The sequence below is a fragment of the Phyllobates terribilis genome, unplaced genomic scaffold (genome assembly GCF_046119375.1).
Source record: "Phyllobates terribilis strain yellow unplaced genomic scaffold, ASM4611937v1 Scaffold_3__8_contigs__length_932513732, whole genome shotgun sequence".
In the NCBI taxonomy this organism is placed as follows: domain Eukaryota; kingdom Metazoa; phylum Chordata; class Amphibia; order Anura; family Dendrobatidae; genus Phyllobates; species Phyllobates terribilis.
The window spans coordinates 516,558,261-516,571,560 of NW_027362763.1; the positions used below are offsets into that span (position 1 = coordinate 516,558,261).

Sequence of the window (13,300 nt, forward strand, 5' to 3'; positions counted from 1 at the left end):
CACCGCAAGTCATATTTTGCTCTTTAGCCCTTCTCTAATGTTAACCTGGTATACCGAAAATTGTACTGTTTCCTTTTAACCCCTTCCCGCAACGCTAAGTCCAGATTGAAGTTGATTTCCTGTAATCCGATGCCATCCGCATCAGGAGCCGGCATTCATGTACAGCTAGTTGAGCTCCTGCTGTGTTTCGTTGAGGTCCAACCTAGGACCGATCCCAGAAATGTAACCCCTTAGATGCTACTGTCAGTAATGACAGCAGTAAATGAGGTTAAGGTTTCCCTTCGGCACCCCTGGCATAATGATCTTGGGGCGCTGATGGTGTGGCAACACTGAGGCCTCCATGTCGGCCATAAACTTCAGCCTGATCCTACAGGATGCAGGGCCTGATAAGTTGCCAGTCAGTGTACAGTGTATTATCAATGCAATCAAAGGATTGGATGTTGAAGTCAGTAAGTTTTGTAAAAAAAAAAAAAAAATGAAATAAAAAAATCCGTTGCAATATTAAAAAAAAATAGTTTGTTTAAGAAAAAAAGTCTGCAAAAACAATACATATTTTTTATTGCTGTATGCAAAATGCTCCGTACCATAAAACCATCTAATTTATTGAGCACAGTGAAAGTCGTGAAAAAAAATGTCTACACATGTATGTATGTATGCATACATACATATACACAATATATTATATATCATATTATATATTATATTATATTATTATATATAGCTTGTTAGCATAAAAAACAAGCCCTTTATACAGCACTGTATTCAGAAGAATGAAAAAGCTATGGCTAACATAAAAATGACAACTAAAAAAAAAAAAAAAGACTTTTTAACCAAAAAATGACTTTCTTGTGTGAAAGTAGTAAAAAGAAGAATATATAAATTGGGTGTCACTGTAATTGTAACAACGCACAGAATAAAGTTAACATGTCAGTTACACGGTGAACTCTAAGTCATCAATATATCATCGGCAGACGTCAGACACCCAGCACCTCCACCGATCAGCTATAAACTGCTCCCGCAGTGGCTGGAACTAATCGATGTATGTGGTTGAACACAGCAGACCTGTACATTGCTTAGTGGTCGCTGCTGAGTACCACTGTTCATCTCACATTCAAGCTTAGATCCGGCCAATGACGGGAGAGATTTTCAGCTGATCGGTGGAGGTCTGACACCTGACACCCCCACCTATCTCCCATCGATGAGGCCTGGATAACTCCCTTAGTAAGGCAGCATTTTACACCATTTCAATGAGGATATCCTTCACTTTTATACCATAATAATAAGGAATTTACTGGCAAACACTGTTTAAAGCACTCTATTGCTGAGAATCATTTACAGTTATGAGGATCCAAGTTTGCTCATTTGTACATACTTTGTCCTTTGAGCTTGTTGGTTGCTTGAACACATCCCGGACATCAGGAATCTGATGGTGTTTGTTTTTCATCCTCAAGGTCTGAGTGAAAGTATCGATTCGTTTCTGGACAGCTGCTGACTGAGTCTTTGTTAGAGTAGATAGGAACACCATGCTGTCCTGGGAGTCTGCTGCACTCTCTCCAAATAAATTGGACAATCCGGCTTCTTTGAGCCATTCCTCCTCCAGTTCACCCTCTAGAAATGTCAAATGCAAAATAGTCAACAGCTTAAACTAAACAGTATAAAATATAATTTTGTTTTGTATCTTACAAATTAATGTCTTATATAGGACGTTTATGAAGATCTTGTAACAAAATCATCACGGCAGTTTATCTAAAGACAAGCTTGCTGCCATCTTGGTAGCCTTAATAAGTTCTTACCATCAGGTTCTTTAACCACAACACGCTGTTCCTCTTGAGTATTGTCAGAACTCTTTTTAATGTCTTCTACTTCAGTCCAGTATTCATCAAGTGACAGCTCATCTAATGAGTCTTGTGATCCAGATCGGTTAAACGTCACTTTATCTGGAGCACTGTTCATGTTTCCGTGGTTCATCGTGTAATGCCCAGTTTTTCGACTGAAAAAAAAATGGTTGGCATGTATTTAATTACTGAAAAACAAACCAGTTTCATATGACAATATTGCTCAGGATCTTAATCAGAGGAAGGACCCCATAATGAAAGTCAAAACGCAACAAATCACTAATTCTGGTTATTAGCTCTCTCCATTCTAAGACAGGCTCTTGTTGGGATCCCATGGAAAGGTCAGGATGGCCAATGGACCTCTTCATTAGGCTTCACGCACACTAGCGTATAAACTCAGACCAATGTTATTCAATGAGGCAGTGCAGATCTGCATATATTTTCTCAGCTTTATTTGGCATGAGAAATAAATTGCAGTATGCAGCGATTTCACTCAGAAATCAGATGGGTGCGAGAAAAAGAAAGGCACATGGATGACCAGAAAAAAATAGTACCACTTTTCTGGATGAGAATGGGACAGATTTTTTGTACACTAGTATGTGCGAACTCTTATTGTAACTATGGTGTTGTCTCTTAAGAGAAGTTCTCTACAATAGATCGAAAAGATCCATTTTTAAAGCATTTACCTTTTTACATTTTGCTAGACTAACCAGGGATATTTAGTGGTTCAGTGTTGTAATATCCTGTGAGCTCCTATTAAACAACTGTGCAAACGCTACATGGATGGGTGTGCAATATTTAGTTATGTACTTCATCCATAGTATTTAGGATATACATATAGTTGAGTGAAAGTAAACAAAAGGTTTCGTTGTTCCAGTTTTTTTTATAGAGGAGTTTATGCATAAATTAAGGTAGGGAATGGTATTTGCACATTGCATAAAGGCAACCTTTCAATTTTGATCGCCTCTTATTACAATGTTGTGGCGGCCAGAAAACTGTAATACTGGTATTTCAATTTTTTTTCTCATTATGCTGTTTAATGATCGCATTATTTTATATTCTGATAGATCAGACCTTTACGAACACAGCAATACTAGATATGTTTTTTCTTTGTTTTATTTTTAATGAGGCAAAAAAGAGGGGTTATTTAAAAAGTTTTTTTTATTTTTTTTTCATATTATTAAAAACATTTTTTTTTACTTTTAATTGTATTTAATAGTCCCCATAGGAGACTTGAAGCTGCGATCGTCTGATCACTCGTTCTATACATAACAGATGCACTGCTATGCATGGAAAAATCACAATCCCCTATGAACCCCAGCTAAACACTGGCTTTCACAGGAGGATCGTAATGACAGGCGTGGGGGTCTTCAGCAGAGCCGTGGCTGTCATGGCAAACCATCGGCGCCCTACGATCACATCACAGGTGCACCTATAGGCACGTGGAATGAAGCGCACACAGGCGCGTGTTGAATGCCGCTGTCAGAGATTGACAGGAAGATTGAATAGGTTAGAGGTACATGATTGCTGATTAAACCACCCACCAAGTCCGCATTAAAGTCAGGGAGCCGGCATATGATGTACATGCAAGTCATATGTCGGTAAGGGGTTAAAGTTAATTTTTTCCCGGAAGCCGGGCTTTCAGAAAGGCGATCGTAAAGCTTTGGAAAGCCATTAACCTGCCGATTAACTCTATATCTGCATGTCAATAGCATTTGGAGACATGACATGATCCCTTTAATATTGTTCTTGCTGGAAAAAAAATGTTGTTTATTACAAATTTTTATCATTTCCACGTTCTATTAACAGTTTTATTTAAGATTAGACTCCATATTTATCACAAAAAAAAGATCTACAGTATAAACACTTAACTGATTAAACATTGCAAGTTAATGCATGTAGCAAGATTTTACAATCTAAAAGAAATTGTGCATCTGATATGGAGTCAGCCATGGTACAAGTGAGAACTTGATAAAACCACCAAGTGCAATTCTACAGTACACGACCAAATACTGAACTTTAGGCAATGTAAATCACAAAGTGAGACAGAAATCTCTCAAATCAGCTTATAGTTCGTTTTATGATTCTCTTCCTTGACAGAATCCCTCTTTCGACTGGTGTCATCAGGACTGGCATTCTGCCCTTCGTCTTAATCAAGGATATACCGAAGCAAGATGCACCAAATTCTTTTAGAGGACAGTGTACCTTTCATGAGTTCGACAAATCTTTCAGCTATGGTTAACTAACCTAAAGGGGTTGTCCGGTCCAAATTGAGGAGTCTGCAGTCACTCTGAATCACCCCCCAGAGCACTCACTGGAGCGAGGCCACATCCCGTCTAGTGACGAGGCCGTCCAGTGGGCGTAGTCAACTAGAGGACATGGCCTAGCTCCATACAAGTGTATGGATGAGAGGTCGCACCCACCCCCCGGGAGTATGTAGAGCTCATACATACCCTTCGGTCCCGGCTCAGAAACTGACGAATCCCCCCACCGCACAGTGGGTGTGCTTGGGGGATTCATAAGTCTGCAGTCACACAGAGTGACTGCAGATTTATCAATTTGGACCAGTCGACCATTTTAAGAATTATACACTATTCATTGGCTGGATTACATTTCTGTCATAATATATGCAACTTTTGTGGTGTAAATTATGATTAATTTGTTGACTGCATGCATCCCTCTAAGCTTCTCCTGCTTTTCAAAAAGTTGGCTGAAGCTAAAATGACAAGTCGCAAAACGTTTGCACAGCTGTAAATTTCTAAAATAATTTCCCATATTTCATTCAGTTTCACACTAGTATTCTGGTGAAAACTGTTAATGAATTGGGTCCTATATGGTTGGTCTTCGTTAGCAATGGAAAGAATCTCACCCATCACAACTGTAATAAAACATGTTACTTCTTTAGAACCAGATCTAGGCATAATGAGAAAACATCTTTTTTTTATCACTGTAATAAGGTTCTATAGTTGTAAAACACATTTTAAAAACAAAAAGTTGTGATAACTAATATTATACAGAAAGATATTATATACGCATTTGTGTTTTTTTGCGTGCAGATTTTTCGCTTATAATATAATTCCATGGGGAAAATCAGCACATAAAACTCAGGGTACTCGCAAGAAAATCAGACATGCTGTGGATTTCAAATGCACAGCAGATCAGTTTACATTGCAAAAAAAAAGCACAGTGGGCATAAGATTTGTATAAATCCCATCCACTTTGCTGGAAAACAGTACAGCACTGCTAATTTTTGTGCAGCAGAAAAAATATGCAGCGTTAAAAACTCATCGTGGGAACTTAATCTTAAAGGAGTTATTCGGGACTATTTTCGTTTTTTTTAACAATAGTCTTAAGAACAGGCAGTTACTAATTACATGTTCGTTTTGCTCATCATCGATGGCTCAAAGTGGTCACAGACACGGCTTCCGCTGACAGGCAGCTGCTTTTTCGACAGGGTGTGACTGTGTACGGTAGCACGGGGCAATAGACGTGTGCGATGCACTCGTCTGTGGCACCCCAGCACGTTACATGAATGTAGGTCCTGGCTGGTTGTGTGGATCTGTGCTGTGAGGGTCATACGCCCGTGCAGGCCGCATGTAACCGTTGTTGTGGGTTAGACAGGACCAGATGTTTCATTGTTCAATGAGGGAGACCACCATTCAAAAATAAACTCTTTATTGAACAGTAACTTGGTAGAGATTATACACAAAAGATAGCAGGTACAAAGTCTTATGAATGCTTCCTTTACAACTTGAAGCATTTTCTACAGTTTCCTTCCTTAGTAGTATACTCCAGGGATCTCTATATCTGCTGTTTCTCTCTACTTCACCACAACCCAGCTTTAACACTACAGTCCTGATCAACAAGTGTCATCTACTTGTTCCGAGGTTCCGCATCCTCTTTCAACTACTGGTGCTCTGGAACTCCCGCTTGGGACCCTTCACTAGTCCCACGTACTCAGTCCTGCTTAGGCCCGTTACCTTCCAGTGTTTTAAGCTCAGGATCCCGCGGCTAGGCATTCTCTTCTGGGACGTATCTCCAGAAGGCCATTCTGTCTCTCTGTCACTTATGCTCAGGACCTCACTTCTCTTCGGTCTCCTTTCATTTAGGGTCACCCTCAAATGCAGCACTGTTCACCCTGACCTATTGGTCCACTCACTAAACACTCATGCCCTATCTGATTTTCTATCAGGAAGGTCTCCACTATCTTCCCACATACCCTCTTCCATTCTGGGCTAGTCCCAAACATTAACACTAACCTTTCCTAAAATCAAACTACACACGTTATTAATACACTACACAATACAGTTCACATTACATATCATTAACACTTATCACATTACACACACTTTAACAACAAAACTTATCTCTTTAAGGGGGAAATGTGAGCAGCATGTCCATAAACTAACAACTGCCCATGTCATGCTGATTGACAGCATGCTCCTTGCTGCCTAACTATGGGAAGCCGGCTGTCAATCAGCGTGATATTGGAAGTCACATCCCGTCAACAGAGCAGCCCAGAAAAGGAAGATTTGCTCTGTTGATGAGAAGCAGCAGAATCGGTCTATGATCACTCTAAGCCGGCACCGGGCAGAACAGGCCCAGTTCTTTGGACCATAGTAAATAATCTAGTCCTGGATAATCTCTGTAACCGAATATGTGTGGTAGTTTTCCTGACTCTCATGCACTGCCTTGGAATGGCCGATCCTCCATCAGCATGCTGATAGGTGCTGAAATTTCCATTCAATCATTTACAAGAACTGTTCCCAACACCGCTCAATGGTTTGTCTGACCTGAATAGAAAGTCATAACTTTACGTCCCAAGCAGTGGACAGAAAGTTAGACAAAAGGAAGACACCTAGTACATGGCATTTTTCAGACTGAAATTATTCTTGACTGCCAGAAATTAGGAATTCCTCAACATAACAAGCAATGTATCCCCTGAAGAGATACAACAATTTATAAAATGTTTCCTGTGGTTATCTCACATGGGAAAGTTGTAATGTGCTGTTTGTGAGGAAGTATCAGCGATTTAAGGCAATGTTGTGACAAACTTTTTCAATACAGTTTATTCTTCACCAAGTATGAATTGATGTTCCTAAATCTGTATTCCATCAGATAGCAATTAGTTTGTTTATTAGCCACTTGGCTGCTTGGAGGTGGACTTATTGTTGTGAATGAGAATTCATGTAGTTAACTGATTTATCTATTCATGTATTCCTGCAAACTCCTCAATGACGAGACTTCATTAATAGAGGACGACTGAAAGCCCGGTTACCAGGAGAAAATTCTCTTTATTCCTCTCGGCAGCCTCCGACTTTCATTCATAGAGGCACAGCAAGCGTGGCTTCAGGCCCAGCTCAGTTCATAATGAGCGGCAGCTGCTACCACATTCTGACTGACAGCTGGCTAAACAGCGTGTCAGTGCTGAGCCGGTTGTCAGTCAGTGCTGTGGTTACAGCTGCCGTTCACCATGTATTGAGCAGTGAGAGAAACCGCACCAGCCACACCTCCATTACTGACAGCAGGAGACTGCTAGGAGGAATAAAGTTGATTTCCTTCACGGAAACTGGACTTTCAGTGCAGCAGTTGCACATGTTTAGAACGCTAGTTACCTGCAGATTAACAGCAATTTTCTGACATGACTGGTTCCCTTTAAAGAGACTATGTTCACTTTTATCCTGTGCTCTCTGTTGAACACGTGTTAGAGAGGTGTAGTTTCTAAAATGGGGACACTTTTTGGTGCTTTTCTCTTGCTCTGGCACCTTACAGGCTCTGCAAATGGCATCTACTAACTACTTTAGCAAAATCTATCTTACAAAAGCCAATAGCTGTTGCAATCAAAGCCCTGCAGTGTGGCCAAACAGTAGTTTCTGACAACATGTAGGGTATCACTATATTTGGGAGAAATCACATAACAAATTATCACATAACATTCTCACTTATTAGTCTGGGATAAATGAAAAATTTGCAGATTAAATAACATTTTGGGGGTAAAAAATGTAAGTTTTATTTCCACTGTCCAATATTATAAAATTCTGTGATGGGTTAAAAATGTGTTTGTTAGGAACTCTTCAAATGTGACATGGTGTCTGATTTTTGGAGTAAATTTGACTGAAATAGATTGCAAATAGCACTTCTCTTCTAAGTCCTGCCATGTGCCGAAAAAGCAGTTTTTCACCAAATATGGGATATTATCATATTCAGGAGAAATTGTGTAATACATTTTAGGGGCCATTTTCTCCTATTACCCCTTGTGAAAAATGAAAAATTTGAGGCTACTGTAACATTTTAGTGGAACATGTGTAAGATTTCATTTTTTTCGTTACATTTTGCTTTAATTCTTGTGTAGCGTATGAAAAGCTAACAAATTTCCTGTCAGCAGTTTAGAATAATTTGAGTGGTGCAGTTTTTAAAGTTATAGCACTTTTGAAGGTTTTCTCATGTGTAGCCCTCAAAGATACTTTAAAACTGAATAGGGTTGAAAAAATGTTAACTGCTAAATTTAGTCTTTTCAAACATTCTAGCAAAATAAAAGGACATTTTCAAAAATTATGCTGATATAAAAGTGGACATATAGAAAATATTAACTAACTACAGTATTTTGTGTGATATATCTTTAACCACTTCGCGCCAGAGCCTGTTTTTTGCCTTCGTGACCGGGCCAATTTTTTTCAATTCTGACCACTGTCACTTTATGAAGTAATTACTCTGGAACACTTCAACGGATCCCCCTGATTCTGAAACGTTTTTTTCGTGACATATTGTACTTCATGATAGTGGTAAAATTTCTTTGATATCACTTGCGTTTATTTGTGAAAAAAATCGGAAATTTGGCAAAAATGTAGAAAATTTTGCAATTTTCAAAATTTGAATTTTCATGCCCTTAAATCAGAGAGATATGTCACACAAAATAGTTAATAAATAACATTTCCCACATGTCTACTTTACATCAGCACAATTTTGGAACCAAAATTTTTTTTTGTTAGGAAGCTATAAGGGTTAAAAGTTGACCAGCGATTTCTCATTTTTACAACAAAATTTACAAAAACATTTTTTTTTTTTTAGGGACCACATCTTATTTGAAGTGACTTTGAGGGGCCTTTATGACAAAAAATACCCCAAAGTGACACCATTCTAAAAACTGCACCCCTCCGGGTGCTCAAAACCACATTCAAGAAGTTTATTAACCCTTCAGGTGTTTCACGGGAATTTTTGGAATGTGGAAGAAAACAATGAACATTTAACTTTTTTTCACAAAAAAATTACCTTAGAATCAATATTTTTTTATTTTCGCAAGGGTAATAGGAAAAAATGGACCACAAAATGTGTTGTGCAATTTCTCCTGAGCACACTGATACCCCATATGTGGTGCAAAACCACTGTTTGGGCGCACGGCATGGCTCTTAAGGTAAGGCGCGCCATTTGACTTTTGGAATGGAAATTTGGCTGGAATCGATAGCGGACGCCATGTTGCATTTGGACAGCCCCTGAGGTGCCTAAACAGAGGAAACCCCCAACAAGTGACCCCATTTTAGAAACTAGACCCCCAGCGCCGACGTTTATGTACAGTAGGCGGTCCTGAACTGGTTAAACTAGAAAGTCCTAAGTATTCAACGTTTTAAAATGACTAATTATTCATCATATGCAAATAGTCTCTTTAGAGAGGAAGAGGACTTGAACTCTAGTGCCACCTATTAGAAGAATGCAAGGCGTTTAAGTCTTGTCATACTGGCGTGCAAGATCAGGCATGTCAGTCTCCCCAAGGAGAAACCTAACCCCTTAGATTCTAGTCTTAGCCCCTCACCCAGCCAAATCATTTCTCATACTTTGTACTGACAAGAGGCAATACCCAGAAACACCGTGTCTACAAATTGAGATTCTGATTTGGCTTTAATCCCAACTCATATTTCAAGGGTCGAAAATGACTTGTAGGATTGCTACTTCCAATAAGTGGCACTAGACTTCAAGTCCTCTTCCTTTCTGAAGAGGCAATTTGCATATTTAATTTCCAAGAGGAGCATGAAAAGCGCTAAACTTTCCTCATACTGGCTTGCAGATCTGGCATGTCACTCTCCACAAGGAGAAACCTTACTCCAATAGATCCTAATTATTCATCAACACTTTTTATACAAAATATATTGACATAAATTTATCACTAAGGCTATGTGCCCAGGATGCAGAAATGCTCCGGATTTTTCCTCATCGTTTCCGCATCTCCCTGGCAGAAAAAACACATGCGGATTGTACATGCGTTTTTTCAGCCAGGGACAAGTGTTTGTCATGTGTTTTGCACATGCGATTTCACATGCGGGTTGTCAAGCGCTATCCAAGCGATTTAGCATCACTTGGAAAAGCGCTTGACAACTTGGTCACACTAAATAAATCCATGCAACAGGCATGGATTTTACATAGTGTGACCAAGTTGGTTAGAAAAAAAGAATAAAAATGGTAAAAAATAAGAAAACCCCGTTATACTCACCTTCCAATGGCCCCTGGTCTCCTTCTCCGGTCTTCCCAGTGTCTCGCGGTGGTGTTAAAGTAGCTCCATGACATCATTTAGTCATGTAACAGGTCACCTGTCACATGACTGAATGACGTAATGGAAGGTCCTTTTACTCCATTGCGAGCCACGACGTACGGGATAGAAGACCGCGGGCCATCAGAAGGTGAGTATAATGTGTTTTTTTATTTTAAAATTCTTTTTTTTTTTTTTTTTTTTTTTACAGGTACTATGGTACCCGGGTCTGGAGGAGAGTCTCCTCTTCTCCAGACCCGGGTACCATCCGCACATTGAATAGTTTAATATCTGCATGTGCACATGTAGTCATGCGGATATTAAGCGATTCAATGCAAGTCTATGGCGGCCAAATTGCCGCGATTACGCAAAATAATTGGTAGTGCTGCGGCTTTTTCCGCAATGATAATCCGCAGCTGAAATTTCCGCAGCATGTGCACAGCGCATGCGGGTTATCATTGGGGAACATAGCAGACCTACTAACAAGCGTTTAAGCGTTTCTGCGGCGTAATTGCCGCTGCGGAAACGCTTAAAAAAAAATGCATAGTGGGCACACAGCCTAAAAGTATAATTTGTCACAAAAAATCTCAATCACTGGGATATTTTGAAGTATTCTAGAGTTATTACCACATAAAGGGACATATCAGATGTTCATTAAGGTCAAAATTGGCATCATCACTACAGGTACAAACCTACATATGTATAATGGGCACTAAGTAAATGGCCAATAAGCACGGTATTATAAGGAAAAATATAAAACTAGAGTGAACAGCACAATATCTTTAGAAAGTATATATTTATATTTTAGTGTCACAATAGTAAGAACAGATACTTCAATGGAGAGGGGACCAAAAAGATAAAAATTAGAAATAAACATAGTATGTAGGTTGACCAGACAAAATATGTAGGAATGGAGAAAGATATCAAATATAAATGAATATAAAGAAGAATGCACAGTAGCATATAGAAGATCTCACCAGTCAAGAAACCCGCACCAGACGTGCGTTTTGCATCTAGCCAAGTCATCACCATATACCACTGTGCTGTAATATAATTTATTATAGATAGCATCTTTTTGGCGGAGTCATACCAGCCATATAAATTTCTTCATTAATGATGTTCCCTCACAAGGATCAGTGCTAAATATGAAATTCCATGTTGTGCTCTTTGGGGAATAGAAAGGGTATACTAAACTTTGATGTGCTTTACAATAGAAAGGTGTGGGTCCATTCAATTTTTACATTTGGTCCACATCAAGAATATCCTGCTCTATCAAAACACTTAATCCTATTGTCCTCAGTATATTAAATGTTAGACACTTCACTAATTATACATCCACATAATCAGTTGCGGCATACAACCGCCAGATAAGAAGAGACTTTAACCAATAGTTTAAAAACATACATTTTATTAATCACAACATGTATGCGTCAACACATTATGTGGATATCTATCAAAATACTATCATACTTCATGTAGGTCCTATTGGGTTTTCTATTGGGCCACCAGTCAGCATTGCAGTTAGGCTTTCTTTCGAAGTTTATGATATATATTTCTTACTATCCAGGACAATGTCACTGTTTCTTTTACCTTACATGCATTTGGTGATCTGATCACACATAGTTGTATTTTTTTCTCAACTCTTACATATCTATAACATACAGAGATCTTAAAGATCTAAGACACATCTGGGTCCTCTCCTCTCTTTGCCAATGTTACCGCTGTTGCCAATCACTGGCTGCAGTGGACTCCACGGAGGTCATCTCTGCAGTCAATAATGGATTGAAGTAGTAACATATGCATGCCGAAACATCACCACGGTAAGCCAGGAAAGAAAAAACTGTGTGTGGGGGGGGTGGAGGCTTGGGAACAGTGGGGATCCATAAGGACAGAATAAAACAGTTTAACAAAAGACTTAAAATGCTTCCAAAATAAGTTTAATAGTGCTGGACAACCCATCCAAGTAGCACTTATGCTGGCTGATTCAACTATTGTTAATATAGGAGCTATATTTTAGGGTATTCACAAGTGGAAAAATTCCTAGGGGAAATTTCTGCAACCAAAACTTTATTCCATACACTTGTATAGAGATCGTTTCTGCAGTCATAAGCATAGATTTCTGTAATTGCCATTCAAATGGATGAGAGTCACAAAAAAAGGCTTAAAAAAAATTCAACCATTCAGTTGTTAAATTTGGTCCATGCCAAGATTATCTTGCCCGATCAAATAGATTTATATCCCAAAGTTCCTTTTGCAATGTGAAAACTTCTGCTTGCTTCTCATGTCTCCAGTCACCAAAGGGACCTGCCTGCATAAGACGCTCATTTCATTACATACTTCCTAATGGAAAACTCAACACTTGTCATTGTGCAAAAAACATGTTAACAAGGGATATGAGTACAATACATGTCTTACTAATACTGTGTATTCCACTAGTAATCTGAATGTGTAAATTGCAATACACAAGTCCTCAAGGATAGTATCGGCTGTTTAGATAGTTAAATCAGTTGGCCAGTCACTTAGGTAAATGTTACTGAATGTGTCATTCAAGGACATTTTATCATTAAGAAAATAATAAAGATAAAATGTTTCCATCTACAAAGCTAATTCCTTACAAGTTCTTTGATAATGATGTAAATGCATCCTGTGCCAACCTACAGTATATGGAGATGCTTATTACAAGAGTAGGGGGTAAAAGAAACCAGTCACCTGTAAACAGGGAGGATGGCAGTTTTCTGAGATCATGTAACATTTATAGGACACACTTGTAGTATTAAAGTTTTATATAGCCAAGTCTAGAAAAAGTCAAATCCAGGGACAGGAACAGGGCGGACATCTATATATATAATAGTCTTATTCCTTCCGTCCGTCCGTCCGTCCGTCCGTCCTGGAAATCCCGCGTCGCTCATTGGTCCGGCAGCGGCCAATCAGCGCCGCGGGATTTCTG

At 39.1% G+C, this 13,300-nt stretch overlaps 1 protein-coding gene across 3 annotated transcripts in view; it reads right to left on the reverse strand.

Moving 5' to 3' along the window:
* Positions 1-13,300, reverse strand: part of ARHGAP18 (Rho GTPase activating protein 18) — a 237,307-nt gene that overhangs the window by 40,391 nt on the left and 183,616 nt on the right. For all 3 annotated transcript variants that reach the window (XM_073676067.1, XM_073676065.1, XM_073676064.1), the window contains exons 2-3: positions 1,794-1,990; positions 1,373-1,608 (exon numbers count right to left, since the gene is read on the reverse strand). In XM_073676067.1, coding sequence (XP_073532168.1) covers positions 1,373-1,608; positions 1,794-1,990 — 433 coding nt within the window. The remainder of the gene's footprint in view (positions 1-1,372; positions 1,609-1,793; positions 1,991-13,300) is intronic.